This window comes from Paroedura picta, chromosome 3, assembly GCF_049243985.1.
Source record: "Paroedura picta isolate Pp20150507F chromosome 3, Ppicta_v3.0, whole genome shotgun sequence".
NCBI lineage: Eukaryota > Metazoa > Chordata > Lepidosauria > Squamata > Gekkonidae > Paroedura > Paroedura picta.
The window spans coordinates 145,687,011-145,707,731 of record NC_135371.1 but is presented as its reverse complement, the minus strand read 5'-3'; the positions used below and the strand labels follow the sequence as shown (position 1 = coordinate 145,707,731).

Below are 20,721 nucleotides of genomic sequence, written 5' to 3'. Positions count from 1 at the left end.
TTTTGCCACAACAGCTTAAAATCCTTGCAGGTAGCAACCTGTAAATGAGCAAAATGAGCAACTGCCCATATATATTCCTTCTTTGCCTTGTGGAACAGCCTGCCGGGGAGGCCAGGAAGATTCCCATTCTCTTGGATTTCTGCAAGCTATGCAAACCTGTATTATTCAAGAGGGCTTTTTTATGCAGACCAGAGTTGCACTGTACTCAAGATTTTGCATAGTTACTTGGATAAATTATTAGGAATTGCAGTTTATACTACTGTGCATAGCTTGCTGAAGCTAGGATCCCACTATATTATTTTTGCATTATTTAATGTTAAGACATATGCTTTTCATTCATTCTGTTTCTAGAATTCTGCTGGTTCTACAAGCCTAATTTCTATTACAGTGTTCAATGAATGTCCCATTCTAATGATCGTATTCTCACTCTGTGTAATTTGCCTTGAGTTCAAAGAGAAAGGCAGACAATAAATTAAGTAAATAATGAAAGTAAATGAGTTTTCTGCTTGAAAAATGTCATATGCTATTTAAAGGTAAAGGTATCCCCTGTGCAAGCACTGAGTCATGTCTGACCCTTGGGGTGACGCCCTCCAGCGTTTTCATGGCAGACTCAATACGGGGTGGTTTGCCAGTGCCTTCCCCAGTCATTACCGTTTACCCCCCAGCAAGCTGGGTACTCATTTTACCGACCTCGGAAGGAAGGAAGGCTGAGTCAACCTTGAGCCAGCTGCTGGAATTGAACTCCCAACCTCATGGGCAGAACTTCAGACTGCATGTCTGTTGCCTTACCACTCTGTGCCACAAAAGGCCCTTGCATATGCTACTTAGAACAGTGCATATCAAAAATGGATTAAAAAAACAAACAAGTAATGCAAAACAAATGCATGCAGTATTTATACTTTTGACACTGCTTTCCAATGTGATTGCTTATTCAATTAACAACCCTTTTGTCAAAACCTCTTTACTTTAACGGAATCTGAAAAAGATTTTAGTAGCTGAAAACAATAAGAAAAATCATTAGTTGAAGCGTAGGTAAAATTATTTTACATGTACCTCAGGAAAGTCCTTAAACAAGCACAGGTAACTGCTTCAGGAATATCTGGAAACTGCTGCAGGCACAGTTGTAGCAAGCATATATCTGTTTTCTCCAAGGCAACTGTCATTAATCCTGGGCACATGCTTTAAGACAGAATAAACAGTAAATGACCAGACCTATTTAGTTATTTTTTCTTTCACAGAAACCATAAGAAAGCAACAGAATTAATAGATAAATCAATTTTGAAGGCTTTAACATTGTCTTAAGAAAGATTAGAAGTAACCTGTAAGAGAGGCCTTGCATCTGAACCAGTTGCACTAGGCAATTAGAAGGATAAAATGCTTGCTCTGCTTCACATCTGTTCATAAGTGCTAATATGATGTTTCGAACAGAGATTTGGAAGTCTGGTATCTGAGCATTAGACAAAAAATTCATCAGCTTTTCTTCAATTTCATTTGGAGAAGAATTCTAAAAAAACAAACAAACAATAGTGCCATCAAAAGTTAGGATTTCACTGAATTAAACTTTAGTCCATTTATCTTAGGTGTCTTCTCTTTATTATGAACACGCATATTTATGTTGAGTTAAAACAATGGTTTTGAAAAAAAAGTACAATTTGCTTTATGATATCTGCTCACCATGCAAAGGGTTGGATCTCATGGAGCAATTCTGCTGGGAGTAGCTTTTTCCCTGATGTAAGAGAATGGATCTACAAGATTCAAACCACTATTCTCAAGAACATATTTCCACCTCTCTCTTTTCACACTAAATGGAATGCCTTGAGGAAGAGGGTGCAGTTTTCTTCAATTAATAATTTTAATCAAGTGGATTTGAAGCACCAGTTACTCTGTTTCAGCCTTGCAATTACTTGTTTACAACTTACGAAAAATTGGTAGGCTTTCTTTTTTCAGTCTCACTCAATTCCCCTTTATACTACAGCACCCCCTTCTGCATGGCTTTTGTATGTGTGTTAGATATAAAAACTAACTATGCATTTTCCAGGACTTTTTCTACTGTCCAGAGAGGAACCACTTTAGCCTTTTCCTGACTTTTCAAAAGGCAAAATTCCCTGTTCTCTCTCAGAAATCCTGTATCAGAGGCACAAGAGGCAGCCAGCTGGGAATGCAGGCTTATCTCAAGTCAGTTGATAGCTAAAAAACAAGAGCCCCAAAGTCACATGCACAATAGAACATATAGTTTCTGACTGCTACCTTTAGTTATTAACAAAATAAATAACTAGTAACTAGAGTAGAATCACAATTCAAATTCTGAACAGGAACTCTCTTGATTGCCCTTTATGTAGAAGCTCTGATACCTCTTGCTGCAAACCTGCATTAAAAGCAGCCAGCTATGAGTGAGAATAAAGAAAAGGCAGCTTCAAATTCCAAAATGTAACTGAACTTTATTATATTTAACACCCAAACATCCTCTACAACGAGATTCCAATTATACCACGGGGACAGCTTGTCTGCAAATTGATGTTGCTCAAACTGTTATTTGTGTATTCCCCCCTGTGGGGGTACGATCCTTAGGGCTCTGGGCCTGGACTCGCTGTGCCTGGGCTGCTGGCACCTCTGCTCATGCCCGGGGGGGGGGGGGGAGGGGGAGAAGGATGGCCTATAGAAAGGTTGGCCCTGAATAGGGACAACTCTATAAGGGCTCCCATACAGTTTCAAGGGACAGTTCATCTGGTCCACGCAAATCTACACATCCACATACATATAGGTATATACAAGAACTCGATCAGGATGACGATGCCTAATAATTTGCCCTTCTACTTTTAAGAAGAATTTGTCATATTTACCTTAATAAGTAATAGAAGCTGCTCCACCGTTAGGGGTTCTAGCTGTGTTTTTGCACCTGTGGTCCTTCGTGACCTCAACTGCAACATATAACATAAAAAAGAATTTCCCAGAGAAATAAGTTCCATACTTCCTACCAAATAAATAAACCGATTTCCAATGATAACTATGACTAGATTAGAATTCATTTTAGAGATATTTCTAAAAGATGAATAGTACAATCCTAAAGGAGAGCTGACTGATCTTTTCTCTTTTCTTTAGTAGTGACATAAAAGCCAGTTTTGCCAGCACAGGCCCCCAGGGTTGCTCTGCAGCTCTCAGGTGCCAGCACAACCCCACAGTGACTGCCCACTGGTGAACCTGAGATATAGGTTCCTACACTGATGGGGGTGGGGATGGTTCTGATGGCATGGCTAGAGTCAGTCAACTCCCTATGCCCTTTTAGCCTGGGAGTGCCCCCTGCCTGTGGTGTAAAGTTACAGCAACAAAAAACACAGCATAGCTCATAGGCACCAATTGTCCTACAAAATTGTGTTACCCCATTGCAGCAGCCGTGTCCATGAAGCTCAAAGCAGCTTAGGATGTCAACTACAGTCAGAACTAATCATCCTCTCCTGTGGTGGTAGAGTCTTCCCCTGAACCTAATTGCAGCCACCAAGCCCTAGAAAATACCCAGCTATGATGCAGCACAACCCATGAGGTAGAAATTCTGCCCTTGTGCTGATATGACATAGAACTGTGTCTTGGAGCTCCTTGCTGTGCAGATTTGGAGTGAGTGGCAAGGCATTTTGGTGGCGGGAAAAGTACACAAAGGGCACTCAGCATTCATGCACAAGCACTATGCAACAATACCAATGCCCAAAGGGGATAATGTTTTATATTAAATAAATATGAATTTAACAATATTATAAAAAGAGAGGTAATAGCATGGAAACATACAAGTCTCTTAGATTCACCCTTAGTAGGTACAGACTGATCTGGCTGTACACATAACAGGCCATCTTCCTGTAGCATATTCCAATTCACAGACAGAAGCTTTGTTTCTGTAAATAAAAAACATGAAATATTTCCTTTAAAGGAACAAAATGCATCTTTCAAGAGAAAAACAGTGTTAATACAAAACTGAATGAAGAACTTGGTTTTGACAATACCACAATCTATACAGTTTTTATTTAGCTGATTATGTTTTTAACATAAGGAAAAGAGGGAAGCAGAAGCTGTAATCCTACATTCTGGATGTTTCTTTTTTAAAAAACTGAAGGCTAGGTATGCTTATTTTTAAAATGAAGATCAAAGAGTTAGGTGATATTTTCTGTTGTGGTCTTTATCTGACGTAAAACTCATTACTTGGTAGAAGGAAGTTGTGGAATCCAACCTAATAATTTTAGAAATTAAAACACCACAGGATTTTAAATCATCATCATCATTATTATTATTAATAATAATAGATTTCTAGCCCACTGCTCCCAAGGCTCGCGGCGGGTAACAACATGTAAACCCCCTATAAAACCTCTAGTACATAGAACACCTAAAACGATCTCCAACCCACCCGACCCACCCTACCTGATGGCCGCGGAACTATCCGAAAACCAGTGGTCACTGCTGATGTAGATGTAAAGGGGGGGGGGGCGATCTAAAAAGGGGGGGCGCCGACCTCAACCATAGGCCTGGCGGAAGAGCTCCATTTTGCAGGCCCTGCGGAAGGGATGGCAAATCCCGCAGGGCCTGCAGCTCCTCCGGGAGCTCATTCCACCAGGCGGGGGCCACGACCGAAAAGGCCCTGGCTCCGCTCGAGACAAAACAGAGACAAAAATATTATGGAAGAACCATTTCAAAATTAGTTTGAATTTTAAAACAAATATAATCAAATTTACATGGAGAGAATCCACACAGAAGTCTGTTTTAGTATACAAATATAGAGACACAGAAGGAAACACCTCCCTTCCAAGATCAAGCATTATAAACCTAGCATATATAGGTTTATATTAGAGAGCATAACAGGTAAGATATCATGGATTTTATCTCCAGATTTTAGGAGGTAGCATTCTTTCATCCCACTAGGAGATTCTAATTTTTTCAGGCAAGCTACCGGGTTTGTTCAATTTACATGCTTCTTATATTATAAAAACAAGGTTGAATACTTTGTATAATAGAATGGGAAACTTATGTCAACTGCAAGAAGTGTTTTGCATAATCCTTGAAGATCTAGCTAGTTAAGAATCAATATGTACAGTGATGTTGAGATTAAATACATTGGTACATATAAACTTGTCTAAACAAACTGAACTACACTTAATATACCCAGATTTTTGTAATGGTATCTATCTAGGTGATGTACATGGTGGACATCTTTCTCATTTTAATTCTACAACAGCCCTGTGATCTATTACAGCAGCATATCCCAACCAGAGTTACATGTAAACCTAGGATTACACCACAGATGCAGAGGGATTATGCCAGTTTGGGGTGTGTATGTGTGTGTCAGTTTTTAAATGTATTTTAAAAAGATTTTAAAATTTACCTTGGGTTTTCTCCTTGTTTGGGCAGGTTGTTCTAGCCATCAAAATAGCTGATACAAGTTAAACTAAACTACAAATTAAACAAGTTAAACTAGAACTCTGTCCTACTTCTCATCCAGGAAATAAATTAGATTGGCAAATCAATCCAGTACACACACACATACACTAGCAGCAAAGCCCATTTTAAAAACATGCGGTAGAAAGGCAGGAGGGCAGAAGAGCCTGTGCTAAGGAGGACGGGCAAGTTCACCAAGTGGTGCAGTATGCTCTGGAGGAGCCCAATCCTCCCTCACCACCTGCTCTTGACTCCTTGCTTGCACAAAGCAGAGAGGGCCAGTGGCAAGGTGGGGTGGAGGGTCCCTCAGTGAGGAAGTTTTGGACTGTGGCGGGGCCACCACACAAAAGCTGTATTGCCCTCTGCCCTTGTGCTGTTGATGTGGGAAAGGAGAGGCAGGTGATGAGATGGGCTGGATGACTGGCATGAGGCCTCCCCATGTCCAGGAGGTCTGGTTGCGCATAGCAGATTAGCTACTCCCAGCTCTCAGTCTTATATATCAGCTGTTCCTCAACCTGATGTTCAGTACTAGGTAAAGGCAAGCAGTGTTCCTCAATGCAGTGGAGGCAGGAAGGCTAGCCAGAGCTGTGGGGCCTTCACAGTGGAGGCCTCCCTTTGCCAGCTGTGAGAAGGCAGCTGGACTTGGCTGCCATCCAGCAGGTGCAAGGAGGTGAGGCCAAGGTGTGGGGCCTTGGCAGAGGCCAGGGCCATCCCTCCGATGACATGCTGATACTCTGTTTGGCTCTTGGTGGGAAAGGGACCTCTTCCCTGAAGGCCAATCAAAGGACCAGCATGTTGTTGGAAGTACCGTTACTATTTCATGTAGTAAGATATAAAAAGGAATATAAAAGGAAAAAGTCACATGCCACTTCTGGAATTGTGGCAGGAAGGCATGGCCTACTGACATCACTTCTGGGGTTACTTGGTATGTCAGAGAATGAAAAGCTCATGGTTGCCCAGTAAACGCTGGCAGAATCTGGATTTAAATTCTAGTTTTTCATATCCTAGTCCAATATTCTAATCAAGGTACAATAGAGATTTAATGAGATGAAGCCAGTACAGAAAGCAAGAGATTACAATATTCAATTCATCTCCCAAATAATGTAAAGTGTGCATATGAATAAGCAATGACAAGGTCATGCACATTTTTGTGCCATACTACAAAAAATTCTGATGTGAAATGATATTTCTACTACTGAAGATCACTCAGACAGTACAATAAAATCACTGCAGAAAATGCTAGTCCTCATGGCAATGCAGGAATGTTGAGTCTTGCAGTCACATTCATCCACTGTCCTTATACTTCCCCCTTCTATTCTCTTTCTTGCTTCTTGACCCTTGACCTGAATTTGAGTTAACTCCGCCAGGCAGCAATCTGTGTTTTGCTTATGTTGTTCTCTAAAGTGTCACAGATATTGATGGTACTGTATAAATAATTCAAATAATGTGTACTGGCTCCTGGCTCTTCAGCAGACATACCAGGACCACACTTAGGGAGACAGGTAATCAGGAAGAAAATACAGAATGCAGAAATTAAAACACCTGAGTAATGATTGTTGGATATTATGGCACTGTATTTTGAGACTGAAAAGCCAAAGAAGAATTCCTTTTACTATAACAGGTTTCCCAAGGACACATCCATTTGCATTTATTAGTTTTATATATGCAGCTTTTCAATTGCACCATTTCACCTCAAAAAGAATGAGGATGTGGGAAAAACTGAGAAGGTGCAAAGGAGATCAACGAAGATGATCTGGGGCCTGGGGCTCAAGCCCTATGAGGAAAGGTTGAGGGACTTGGGAATGTTCAGCCTGGAAAAGAGGAGGGCACTTGGAGGAGGGTAGGGAGTGGTTCCTGCTGGCAGCAGAAGATAGGACCTACAATAATAGGTTTAAACCAGGTATAGAACATTACCAGCTAGATCCTGTGTGTGTGTGTGTGGGGGGGGATTTCAGTCAGAGTAATTCAGCAGTGGAATAGGCTGCCTAAGGATGTGGTGAGCTCCCCCTCACTAGAAGTCTTCAAGCAGCAGCTGGACAGATACTTAACATTGATGCTTTAGGCTGATCCAGCATTGAACAGGAGTTGGGACTAGATCAGGGGTGGCCAAACTGTGGCTCTCCAGATGTCCACTGACTACAATTCTCATGAGACATCTGGAGAGCCAGTTTGGCCACCCATGAACTAGATGGTCTGAATGCCCCTTTCCAATGTTAGGATTCTATTATTACTTAAGATCTTACCTGATGTTGGTGAACTCTGGATTTTCCCAAGAGCAGCAGCTAAGGATGATGTTTCACATTTATACAGGATTACTTTTAATTCTTTCCCATATGTTACAAAGAGTCTGTCTCCATAACACCAACACTAAAAAACATGGAATACTCTGTTAGTGAACACTGAAGCCACACCTGCAATCTGAGATACTCAGATTTCCAATTAATAAAATAAGCATCTCCCTACCTGCTGCTTCAGCTATCTTAACATAAATTAGGCATTTGGGAAGTCACAACTTTTGAAAACTCAGCACATATGTACTTATAAAGTTCACTGGTTATCATGCTATGTTTCAAAAAGGTTTTCCTCCAGTTTCCTAGCTTTATGTAAAATGTCTTGTTTTCCAGCATTGCTGTTATGATTTAACTCTTATAATGCTGTAGCTTATGTTTTATGGATGTTACTGCTATATAATTATTATTCTGAGATGCCTCAAATGCCCAACTTAACATACAAATATATATATTTAAAAAGATTGCTGTAGTTAGTTCAGTGAACAAATGTAGGGTCTTAAAGTCAATTTATACTCCCACTGCCCTAACCCAGAAATGAATAAAAGCTAAAGTGCATCAAGGAATCTAGATTATGGGGACTTTTTTTTTACTTTTTTAATAATCAAGGAAGAGATTAAAAGGAATGAGGCTGCTTTAGCTGTGGAAGGAACTCTGTGTATATATTCTACCACCCAACAAATCACTGGATTCAGATTCAGAGGAACACTGCAATAAGTCACGCTATAACAAGCATAGCAGTTTAAAGACTTAATATGCTAGTTGCTTCACCAAACACAGCTCTATTCATGTCACCCCTTTAAACGCATATTATTGAGAGTGTTCGGGAGCAGGCAACAGAACTAGCATAAGTGTGGACTGTCCGACACTGGGCCTTCTTTTACCTTGCCACAGGTGATTTAATAAAGAATGAGATGGAGAATCGTGAACAGAAGAACAGAAACATGATACAGTAAGGTACATCAACAGGACTAGTCGGTACATCCAGTGAGCGCTAATTCAATGCAAATATCCTCTTATATGCAACAGTCATGGTAACTATTTTTATTTTTTAGATCAAATATTTAAGAAAATATCCTCGTAGTTGTATCTACTACAAGTACTCATAACAATATGTTTTAAGACTTCACTACATGTTTTCATTCAACAAGACACTTGTACTGTGAATTAGCTACAGAAAATTAACTATGTCCCTAGAAACAAGTGTTGAAGCCTACCTGTCCAGAGGATCCCAGTGGCAATTCTTTTGAATCCTGCAGTGTTTGAAATTTTATATTCCATAAGGAAACCCATGCTACAAACAGGGAAATGTTACAAGTCATCCTATTTGCCCATGCACAGATAGTAACAGAGAATTACATTTGAAAATGTATTAAAGATATTTTGGCACTAAATTAAAAAAAACGCAAAAAGAGTGGTTAATATATTAAGAACTTTTCTGTTGACAATTTACAATAATTACTGTGGTTTCACTGTGTATTTTGAACAGCTAGTAACTAAGCAGGCTAGTAGTATGAAAGGAAAACAATCAAATCTCTGTAGTAACATTCAGTTGCATAATTTTTCTCTGCTGGGCCTGCTCATATAATTTATCAGATCAAGATTAACATGTCTTTCTGTTCCCTGCCTACCATTAATCTTTTTCTTCTTTATGGTGGGTACATTTTCAGTTCACCAAATACTCTCAATTTAACCACCATCAAATAATCCTGAAGCCAAAAAACAAACAACAACAACAACAAAACCCCACCATTTGGCTAAGAGCTAATGCCCATTTCATCACACAAACAAAGCCAGGTATGAGAGGTATTCCTCTCCTAGGAAGTACTAATAGGTCTTCCGCAGTCAGGGGCAAACTAAACCACATAGTAATACTTATCCTACTGTTCACTTATTATAATCTGCAGGTATCTCTTTAACAGAAACCACAAGCAGCAAAAGACCAAAGATTATTTAATCTGCAGAGTTTGCGCATTCCTTTTTCAGTATTATCAGAGCTCTTCTCTTTTCCTGTGCTCTTAAGAGCCATCTTCAAAATGAAGTTCCCAATGTAGCCTTCCATAGAAGTGCCTGCCTATCTGGCAAGTGAAGCTTTCTGAGGCTGGAACTTTTCTGGGTTCCAAAACCTGTAATTAGCTGATCAGCAGCTAATTTGCAAACAGCAAATGGGATTTGTCTGCTCCTACTGATATTTACAGTGGTCAAGCCTCTCCTAAACACTGTAAATATCAACAGGAGCAGACAAATCCCATTTGCAAACTTTACTTTGTACAGTGCACTGTAAAAGGCATGTGTTTTCTGTGAAATCCAGCGGTAATAAAATTCATTTGCAAGTTTTATCATGTAACTCAGCTGTGGGTTTAGCAGATGTGAAAGATCCAGTTTATGAATACCATTCCCTTCACAACCCCAACAATAAATGGAGTTGTGTGCTGTTTGTCTATTTAATGTGGAGGGCTGGGAAATTGTCCATTAACACATGCTGAGTACTTCAAGGCAAATGTACCTGCAGGAACGTTGTATTAGCATGGATAATGTGCAAGTTACATGCAATTGTGTAACTGTCTTGTGATTCAGCTTGTGGTGATCTTAATAAAGACCAGACTGAATCAGTTTGACTAAATCTATTTCTTTAGGACCCAAGCAATTAAAGGTAAAGGTAAAGGTATCCCCTGTGCAAGCACAGAGTCATGTCTGACCCTTGGGGTGACGCCCTCCAGTGTTTTCATGGCAGACTCAATATGGGGTGGTTTGCCAGTGCCTTCCCCAGTCATTTCCGGTTACCCCCCAGCAGCAAGCTGGGTACTCATTTTACCGACCTCGGAAGGATGGAAGGCTGAGTCAACCTTGAGCCGGCTGCTGGGATTGAACTCCCAGCCTCATGGGCAGAGCTTTCAGACTGCATTTCTGCTGCCTTACCACTCTGCGGCACAAGAGGCTTACCAATATCCTATTTTTGACCTTTTTTTGTTCACTGCCACTATACAGCACACACTTTACAAGTGAGTTTGTTGCTCCAATTAAGGGTATGAACTTAAATCCCTGATATTAAAGCATGAAGTCTGAAGTCTATTTTATATATCCTTATCCATGGTTCCTCTATAATATTTGTGAAACAGCCTGGGGGGTGGAACGTGTCTGGGTATCCAAGTTGGAATAGGGCACCATGAGTATTGTAACCCACCATGAGTCGTTTCTGAGAGGTGGGTAAGGAATATAATAATAATAACAACTGAATATCTTTGGCAGACATAAGAGGAACTTAGGCCATCAAATGCTTCCTCCAAAGTTCCTTTATTAAATAGTTGGGGGAAGGTCATGGGGTAGTACATGTCATGTACATGTTCTACAGACTGTTTTATGTATGGTTCTCTGTTATAATGTAAACCGCCCTGAGCCTCCGGGGAGGGCGGTATAGAAGTATGATAAATAAATAAATAAATAATAAATAGGGTCAAGATTTTATCTGTGAAATAGCTTTCATATACATACATACAGACATCCACTCAGTCTCCCAGATTACAATTGATTTAAGAGACTTTGATCCAAGTTTACTTATTTATTGGTGTACCTTGGGTTCCTGATAATGTATTATGTATTTATTTTTCAGGTTATTCAGCATAACCTGGTAAACAAGCTGTGATTTTTCTCAAAACTATTTACATTATACAATTTCTTGGCGCACATGCATAAGTAAGATTTTTTTTGTTCATCCAAGCATATATGAAAGTAGAACATTTTTCTTAAAAACAATAGATTCTTTATTTAACTTGTATACATTTTCTGTTAATTTATCAGTTTACGCCGCTGATGAAAACGTTGACAACGTGTAAATAATCAGTTCATGTCTCGGCTTGACTGAAGAACTGTTTTAATAAAGAAATTTTCCAGCTACTAGTAGTCCTACTGTCCATTTCTTTTGTTCATCTGCTAGTAGTGGCATTTCAAAAATATACCACTCACATTTTCCTTGGCATTTTACCCATTTCCCTTCCCCTGACTTCTCAGAAAGTGGTAACCCTGCAATTGAAAGTGCTGTAATCCACTTTTAAGTCACAACCCACAGTCTGAGGACTAGTTTAAGCACAAAGGTATTTTAATCATCAGCAGTCCCTTCTTCTGCAGCACTCTAATTCCTGTCCCTAAGCTTGTTGCTCCTGGAAGCTGGAGTGACGCTCACAAACAATGTTGTTGTAGTGGCATATGAGTTGCCCCCAAAAAACATTGTGTGAATGGACATGCTTCGGCTTGAAGAACTTTACTTTGAGATTCAGCAATATCCAAGAATACTTTCTGGATGTTCCTTTCCTGCTTTAAAAAAATTAATTAAATGGAGCAATTACAGGCCAGCTGTTAGCTCCTGAAACAACTTGCCTTACCTTTAAAGCTTTTTTCTGAGGAATCCAAACATCCTGTTACAGCAAAATGATTTTTATCAAGAATAGTAAGTGAAGCATGTTTAAAAGTAGTGCCAGATTCTTCAAGTCTGATCAGAAGTGACTTTGGTAAAATATGCTGCTCCTCAGAGTCATTCTGTTGTAGTGGGACGAGAACCTTATAGACACATCCACTGGAATCTGTATATATATAAAATCAAATTACAGAATTGGTAGAAAGAATGTTTTACGTATACACGTTTGGATACTGAGAATTTCTCTTCAGGAGAAGGGTGCGTTTTCTCTGCACTGCACAGATCTCTACGAAGTTCACCAATAGCCACCTCAATGGAAATCCCTTCCATTGCACATACACACAGTTCTCAGCTGCTAAAAGATTCCAACTGAGTCAAAGTTAAGGCACTACTTGCCAAATGGATTTCTGTTTCTGAATGCATGCATAGCTAGGGACTCCATACCAACTGCAGATAGACTACTTTGCTCTAGTCTCATGTAACATCCTCCACTAACAGCTTAATGACTGATATTCAAGTGACTGAAAAAAAACTGAATTATTTCTGGATGTCTAGTTAATTGCTATTATGTCTGTCAGTAATATACATCTTAATTTCAAAACATGAAAGCTAAAGTATCATCACGACTGCTCACACGTACTACGGCGTTAAATATACTACAATACTTACACAAACACAGGAGTGTGACAGTTTTGTTTGTCAAATATACTGCAAAACTCAGCATAGTGGATGACTCGTCTCCTTGATCAAGTTTAAACTTGTGAAGCATATTTGGATTATTGTGTTGAACATATATGAAGCAATTCGCATCCTGAAAATAAAGATTATACTTCGAATTTTTATTTTCCAGGCAACTGGACATGTAAAAGACATTGCAGTTAGATACTAGCAATTATGTACATCACACATTCACACATCAGATTAATATTTTAAAACTTTAAGAGCAACATTGTTAGAAAGTACAGAACAGATTATTTGAGATGCTCTTACTGAAAATGAAATCATAGTGCAACATTAAACAGCAAGGCAACAATTAAAAGGTTTGATATAAATGGATGTCATATAGCATCCCATATACAACCAAGTTCCTCAATTTAATGGCACTTAAGTTTTTTTAAAAACAGATGGTGGTTTTTGTCATCCACGCAATGATCACCTGTAGACTGAACTTCCGTAACATGCTCTGTGCTGACCTGCCCTTGCTCCAGAAACTGCAACTGGTCCAGAATGCAGTAGCCAGAGCCCTCACAGGAACATTGTGGAGGACACACATTCATCCTGTGTTCCAACAATAGCACTGGCTCCCAGTAGATTTCTGGATTAAATTTAAGGTTTTGGTACTCACCCATAAGGCCATTTGCAACCATGGCCCTGCATATCTGAGACCACTATTCTATCTACACCCCCTGACTGGCACTCCACTCCGCTAACACCAACCAGTTGTTGGTCCCAGTGCCAGGGAAGTATGTCTGGCCTCAACCAAGGCCAGGACGTTTTCTGTCTTGGACCCCACATGCTGGAATGAGCTCCCAGAACAGATCCAGACCCTGACAGAGCTAGCACAGTTCCACAAGACCTTCAAGATGAGCTTGTCTGGTTGGGGCCAGTGAAATGATTACCATCTATGGGGGCCCTCCCTATTTGTAAGATGCCCCAGACCATACTGTCAGAAGAACTGACATTTTTTACTCAACCTGTTTTAAATCTAATTTTCAATTTTAATTATTTTAGCTTTATTATCCATTATTGAAAAACTGATGCATACCTCCCTCAGCCAGCTTGCTGGGAGGGTGGCATATAATTTAAATCTCAAAGAATGTAGTGGAACAAAAATCTCAAGGAATGTAGTGGGCTGCATGGGTGTTGGTAGAGGTACAGACATTAGAAACACATAAATGGACACAATGATAGTCAATTTTGCTGTCACCTGAACTTCAATGAACATTTAATGCATGCAGTCTTAAAGTATCATATAGCTGCTTTAAAACCTCTAAACACTCACCTGCTCAGTAATAAATACAATACCAGGTTTTTCTGCTTCCGTAAAAGCTTCACTCCATCTAAAAACCAATTATATAATTATTATTAATTATTATTAATTCTGCTGAATAAAAAGCTGAAGACATTAAAGCGACAGCTCAAATGCATTCTTAGAGATTCAAATTCCCTACAATCTGAATGTCAGAATAAGTCATGATACTAATTCAAGGGCAAATTTGATTCTATGAAGTACAAGTGCAGAGTATTTATGGAAACAAATCCCCCCACACACACAGATAGGTAAGCCCCAGGTAGGTGTGGACACAGCTAGGTTTCCCAATCACACCACTTCTAGGGTTTCTCAAAGACTGAAAATGTTTCAGGGGGTTCTCAGCAGTTAAAAAGCTGAGAAATTAGATGAGAAGAAGGGTAAGAATTTAAGGAGTAAGGCAAAAACACTGCTCTCTCTGTTGAAGCAGGAAAAGAACGGAAGAGATAGGCAACTCCCACCAAGGAGACAGAACAATTGTTTTTATATCCCGGTTTTACTACCTGAAGGAGTTCCAATGTGGCTTGCAAACACCTTTCCCTTCCTCTCCCCATAACAGACACCTGCAAGGTAGGTGGGTCTGAGAGTGCTCTAAAAGACCTGTTCTGAAAAAACAGCTCTAAGAACTGTGACTAGCCCAAGGTCACCCAGCTGGCCGCATGTGGAAGAATAAGGAATCAAACCTACTTCTTTAGATTAGAGCCTGTCATTCTTTAACCACTACACCATGCTGGCTCTCTGACAGGAAGTGGAAAAGACTGAATGGAGGGTGGGAACCACCAACCAAGAGGGAGAACAGACCCATGAATGGGAGTTCACAGATTATCTTTCTCTCCTTCACAGAGTGGCTAAGCTAATTTTATAAATTTAGGCTGATTGTGAGTAGGTGGGTGGGAAGAGATGTGTTGGTGTTTGTTTCTTGTGGCCCTTTCCTTGCATGCTCAAAAAGTTGCTAATTGCCACTGTGAGATGGCAGGTGAATTTCCTCCAGGCCAGGTTGGATTCTGGAGATCTTTGGTGGGGGGATCACTTGGGCATGAAACTGGGGTCCCTATGGGTGGGCAGATAGTCGAGAGTTCCTATACTGTGTCAGGAGTGGGACTAGCTAAGCCTGGAGATCCCTTCCAACTCTATTATTCTGTGAAAGTGCAAGTAGCAGATAGCAGGTTGATGGAAAGAGCTGTGACCTACTGCAGTTCAATGTTTTGGACTAAAGAACCTTTTATGGCTTGTAACTATTATGAAGCAAGTTTGTTTCACTTGTATGAATGAACAGGAAATACAGAGCGATATAAAGGTACAAGGACTTAAATGGTATGCATTAATGACTTCTCGATCTTTGTATTATGAAGTTGGTCCAAATGATGGTACTCACCTAATCACTTCATTTGAAAAAACATTTTTAATTTCTTGCTGAGGTGCTGCTAGCAGAGCATCCAAATTCTTAACAGCACCATTCTTAAACAGGATCAGAGGTTCCGCATTAGGTACTGAATGTATCCGATAAACATCTGCTGACAACTGCAAAAACACAGTAAAACTCCTCATATCTTATTCTTTATTTCTTAAAGTGTGCAGTTTAAATGGAATTAAAGCCAGGATTCCTAGTAAAAAGTCAATAGTGATGTAGAATTTTTTTTTAATTTATCCAGAGCACTGCTCCATAAACTAATGGCAAAGAGAGCAAGTTCTGCTTTAATGCAGCTGCCCCCAACCTTCTTAAGGCTGGGGACCGCCTGTGGGGGTGGAGGGAGAGGGTGGCCTGGGCGCCACGCATGCATGGAGCTGCCGTGCAAACGCGCATGCGTGTTTTCACCCGCTGGCGGCCCAATGCCGGGCCACCGCCCAGGGGTTGACGACCCCCGCTTCAATGTATTAATTTAAGTTATTTATTTACAATTATATAGTGGCAGCTAACAGATTAAAACAATATAATAAAATATATAAAACCCCACAACTCCAGTTCCAACAACCACAGCAAACTATGCCCCCCCCCCCAACGTGCCTAGCCTCCACAGATTGTTATTAGGGGACTTTAGAGGAGGGGCAAGATCTCCTGTCAACCTGGCCTCAACCAAAAGCCTGGCAGAAGAGCTCCGACTTGTGTCAGCTCCAACAGGGCTCTTCGCTCTTCCAGGAGCTCATTCCACCAGGCAGGGGCCAGGTCTAAAAGCTCTAGTTGTGCGTCTCTAATTCTGAAACTAACAGGATTTGGATAGACCACCTGAAGATCTCAAGTAGTTCATTCTGCATCTCTTTGAAAATGGAAGGATACAAATAGTAAATAAGTAATTATAGCTGCATTAACTCTGTACCAACTCAATTTGGACAGCATTTAAATTACACTTCTGGTTGGGTTAACAATACAAAAATGAAAATGCTGGGCTGGATTCTATACTCCACCCCCCACCCCTCAAACAGACTTTTCTCTAGTCTTGGTTCTCTCTTAAAGCCTGGCTGCTAATATATCAGACTCTACACAAAGATCTGATACCTTCTTTCTTAAATGGCAAGTAGTGCCAACAAGGTATACACAAGTATGCACAAGTAGACCCCATGATCTTACTGTCTTAATATTGATTCATGATCCCAGGCAATAAACCAACAGAGAATCATCACTTTACTTTTTATTCCTTCGGCCAGAAAGATGGCAATCCCCACTACATTCATTGTCATATGGCTTAAAGGCCAGGCCAAAGAGAAGGAGAATGTCCTTGATTAGGAAAAGGAGACACTCAGGGAGATGAGGCAGGGTCCAACAGACCAGCTACTCATGGTGAGAAGGCAAAAAGTCCTCTTCCATAGTTTTACAGTATCTAATACTTACTGTTGCTTTAAATACTTTATCCAAATTAGTGTCGTCTTCTTTCCATATCTGTAAAACCTATAAAAAGTGTACTATTTTAATAAAGAACAATAATCCATATGCTAAAGACATTCAAAGCTTGGCTGAACACATTTGAAGCATGCTAGTTTCTATGCCATGGCAAAACAGCTACACAGATATAGGAAATTCAGTGATGTGCAAATTTTTCCAACACTATATTTTCCCATGGAAAAATTTCCAACCTGCATATGTAAATACAGTCCATTTATCATTATCAAGGCTGCTGTGCCATTCATCAATCATGTTAGATGGGTTAAAAATGGGATATGAAGTTTGGGAAAACCCACAAAAATAATTCAGCTTTGTACATTGCATGGTTGCCTTTTATTCCTATCATTAAATTTAGAACCTCACACTGGCCATGAGTCCAAGTGAGGAACAAAAACTGTCAATAACGTAGATAAACATATTAGAAGATTATAAGCTCATATGATACATAGAATCAAAAAAGTATATTTACAGACTTACATCCATAAAAACAACCACCTTTATTTAAAAAAAAACACAAGAGTCCATGTTTCCCTGCATTTGAAACAGATTAGATATAGTAAAATCACGACTATTAATGCCACAAATCATCACTTTGGCAGATTGACTCAAGTAGAGTTAAATCCAGCTAAGATGGAGGTCCTCTGGCTCGGTCGTCATGCCCCAGATGGACCACTACAATTCCTGGCTCTTGATGGAGTCCAACAAACATCAGACCGCCGGCAACTTACTTGCGGAGTTCTACAGGGAGCGGTCCTCTCTTCTATCCTATTCAACATCTTTATGCGCTCTCTCGCACAACTGGTACGGAGGTTTGGGCTGGGTTGTCATCAATATGCCGATGACACCCAGCTCTTCCTGCTGATGGATGACCACCCTGACTCCCCCCTAGAAGCATTAGCCAGCTGCCTGGAAGCAGTGACGAGATGGCTGAAGCAGAGTTGCCTGAAGCTCAATCCTTCAAAGACGGAGGTCCTGTGGCTGGGTAGGAAAGGCCCATGTGAGGAAGCGTGCCTGCCTGCCCTGGATGGTGTACAGCTCTCTACGGCTGACTCCGCCAGGAACCTAGGCGTGATTCTGGATGTTTCCCTTACAACGGAAGCCCGGATCACAAAGGTAGCGCGTCTAGCATTCTACCATCTCCGCCAAGCCAAACTACTAGCGCCCTACCTGGCCCCGGAACACCTAGCCACAGTGATCCATGCGACGGTCACCTCTAGACTGGACTTCTGTAACTCGCTCTATGCAGGCTTGCCCTTAGCCTTGACCCGGAAACTACAGCTGGTCCAAAACGCAGCGGCCAGGATCCTCACAGCAACACCATGGAGGTCCCACATCTGGCCCATTCTCCACCAACTGCAGTGGCTGCCAGTTGAATTCCGGATCAGACTAAAGGTTCTGGTAATTACCTTCAAGGCCATTCGCGGTCAGGGCCCAGTGTACCTGAGGGACCGCCTCCCAGCCTATGCCCCTTAAAGAGCTCTGTGCTCCACCACCACCAACCGGCTAATGGTTCCTGGCCCTAAAGAAGTCCGCCTGGTCTCGACCAGGGCCAGAGCATTCTCCTCCTGGGGCGAGGACATCTTGCTGGGGTGAGATTCCACCGTCAGATCAAGGGAGGCAGGAACTTCACAGTTCTTCTTCCTGTCCCTAGGTGGCCTCACCCGGCCTCTTCAGTTCGGTTTCTGCCTCAGAGGGAGAGCAGTTGAGCTGAGAAATCCCGAATTGAATTCAGTCTATTCTTCTTCTATTTACTTCACTCTGATCTACTTACCTTTTGTGGAAAATACCTTTTGTGTTTGTCAGTTTCCGTTTGTCTCTCCTCTTGAAAAAAAAAAAAAAAATCCCACCCCCCCTCCACCTTGTTGAAGGCTCGGCTCGGGAGAAGGCCGTTAAAGGCAAACCTCCCTGTGAAGCCCCTTTGCCGGCTCCGCTCTGTGCCATGGCAGACGACCTCCTGTCCGACGGAGAACTGGAGGCACCGATGGAGCCAACAGAGCAGGAGCACAAGATGCTGGAGGGCGCGCCGCAGGCCGTCCCTAACCAGCCACCGCGGAGCCAAGCCGCCAAGCGGCAAAACGCCGCAAGAAGATAGAAGCGCGGGAAAAAGCAAGGAGAAGACGCGCGGCGGCCATTTTGATGAAAATCGGGTGGGAGGCTCCGCAGCTGCGGCCCGGTCCACGCTTGCTCGCGAGGAGACCGGAGCCGAGATGGACGGAGAGGAGAGTCAATCCAGGGATACAGTAAGGCCCAGTGGGCAACATTTATTGTCTAAGGAACTTATTGCTTGTTTTATCAGAGGTGGTGCAAGCACGGCTAGAGAAAAGGGCCTGAGGGGCATAGATCTTACAGGCAGGCTTCCCCTGTCTCAGAGAGGGAGGAATACGGGGATCTGGCCGAGCATAGACCTTCCTGGCCCACAAAGGCAGCGCGCAAAAGACCCCATTGGAGCCCTAACAGGGGGGATTATCCTTCCACAGCAGATGAATCCTCAGTTAAGGAAGATGGGGAATTTTTATCTGATGAAGAAGTGATTGAGATTTTGGAATTACCTGAGGTATCCAAAAGACTTTTTAAAACCAGAAGACTATCAGTATCTCTTATCAAAATGCCTTAACGCATTAGACTTAAAAAGGGAAACAGGGAACGGAGGATCCTGAGGATCAGGACCCCAGAAGGCCTTATGGCAACAAAGAATACCTTCCCCCAGAGGAGGATGTCCCTAGAAACTTTCCCCTACCAGTATTTTTCAAAAAAAAAAAATTTTTTTAGGGCAGAATGGGAAAAGCCCATGGCAAACAGACAGTTGCCAGCATATGCAAAAAAGCTGTACACGATGCCTGATTATTCAGAAGAAATCTTAAGAACACCGATTGTGGATGCCCCAGTAGTAGGGCTGCAATCCTATGGTCTTCTCTCGGAAGATGGCCAGGGATCCGTGAGGGATGTACTGAATAAAAAGGCGGATTTCGCCTTACGCAAAACCCATGAAACCTTAGCAATGTCTATAAGAGCGTCCTCTATAGCATCAATTGTATCAAGGGCCACAATCAGGTGGGTAAAGAAGCTGATCCAGCTACTACCAAACCCAGATAAGAGGGGGCAGAAGGAATGAATAGAGTGCTAAAAGCAGCCTGTTTTTCAGCAGATGCCACCTTAGATGCATCTATATTCAACGCCAGAGCCATGGCCACCGCGGCGGCAGCAAGGAGAACATTGTGGCTGAGAGCATGGCAGGCGGACACCAAAGCAAAGTCAATCGTCACGGCGTATCCATTTCATGGATCCAAGCTCTTCGGGGAGTCCTTGGACAAGGTCCTCGTGGAGACACGTGATAAAAAGAATCCTGAGGAGAACAGATAGACGGTTCTCCCAACTTACAGGTAACTCCTTTCGTTCCTTGGCGCATATAGCAGACAAGGACAGGACAGGAGATCTGGCTGGTCCAACAACAGACAGACCTTCAGGGGTGGCTACCCCAACAGGTTCCAGAGGGACCAACCTCTTCCAAAACAGGAAAGAGACGGGAAGCCTCACAAGGCGTGACTCCACTGTTCCGGTGGAAGGAAGACTAGCCCGATTCTTGGAACAATGGACAAGATACCAGGCGGACAGCTGGTCATTGGAAATTATAGAAAAGGGCTACGCCATCGAATTCATAAGAATCCCACCAAACCATTTCCTACAGTCACAAGCCGCCATACAA

The 20,721-nt window shown here is 41.8% G+C and overlaps 1 protein-coding gene and 1 long non-coding RNA gene across 2 annotated transcripts in view; one reads left to right on the top strand and one right to left on the bottom strand.

The window, feature by feature from the left end:
• The window catches only part of LOC143833072 (uncharacterized), a 35,109-nt gene extending 23,525 nt beyond the window's left edge, over positions 1 to 11,584 (top strand). Inside the window, exons 2-3 of the long non-coding RNA XR_013229518.1 lie at positions 8,595 to 8,734; positions 11,311 to 11,584. This is a non-coding gene — a long non-coding RNA (uncharacterized LOC143833072). The remainder of the gene's footprint in view (positions 1 to 8,594; positions 8,735 to 11,310) is intronic.
• The window catches only part of NOL11 (nucleolar protein 11), a 35,125-nt gene that overhangs the window by 7,523 nt on the left and 6,881 nt on the right, over positions 1 to 20,721 (bottom strand). Inside the window, exons 3-13 of the mRNA XM_077328414.1 lie at positions 16,968 to 17,024; positions 15,516 to 15,661; positions 14,114 to 14,171; positions 12,781 to 12,922; positions 12,080 to 12,277; positions 8,918 to 8,994; positions 7,656 to 7,779; positions 3,778 to 3,881; positions 2,841 to 2,918; positions 1,320 to 1,504; positions 1,054 to 1,179 (exon numbers count right to left, since the gene is read on the bottom strand). Of these exons, the coding sequence (XP_077184529.1) occupies positions 1,054 to 1,179; positions 1,320 to 1,504; positions 2,841 to 2,918; positions 3,778 to 3,881; positions 7,656 to 7,779; positions 8,918 to 8,994; positions 12,080 to 12,277; positions 12,781 to 12,922; positions 14,114 to 14,171; positions 15,516 to 15,661; positions 16,968 to 17,024 (1,295 nt within the window). The remainder of the gene's footprint in view (positions 1 to 1,053; positions 1,180 to 1,319; positions 1,505 to 2,840; positions 2,919 to 3,777; positions 3,882 to 7,655; positions 7,780 to 8,917; positions 8,995 to 12,079; positions 12,278 to 12,780; positions 12,923 to 14,113; positions 14,172 to 15,515; positions 15,662 to 16,967; positions 17,025 to 20,721) is intronic.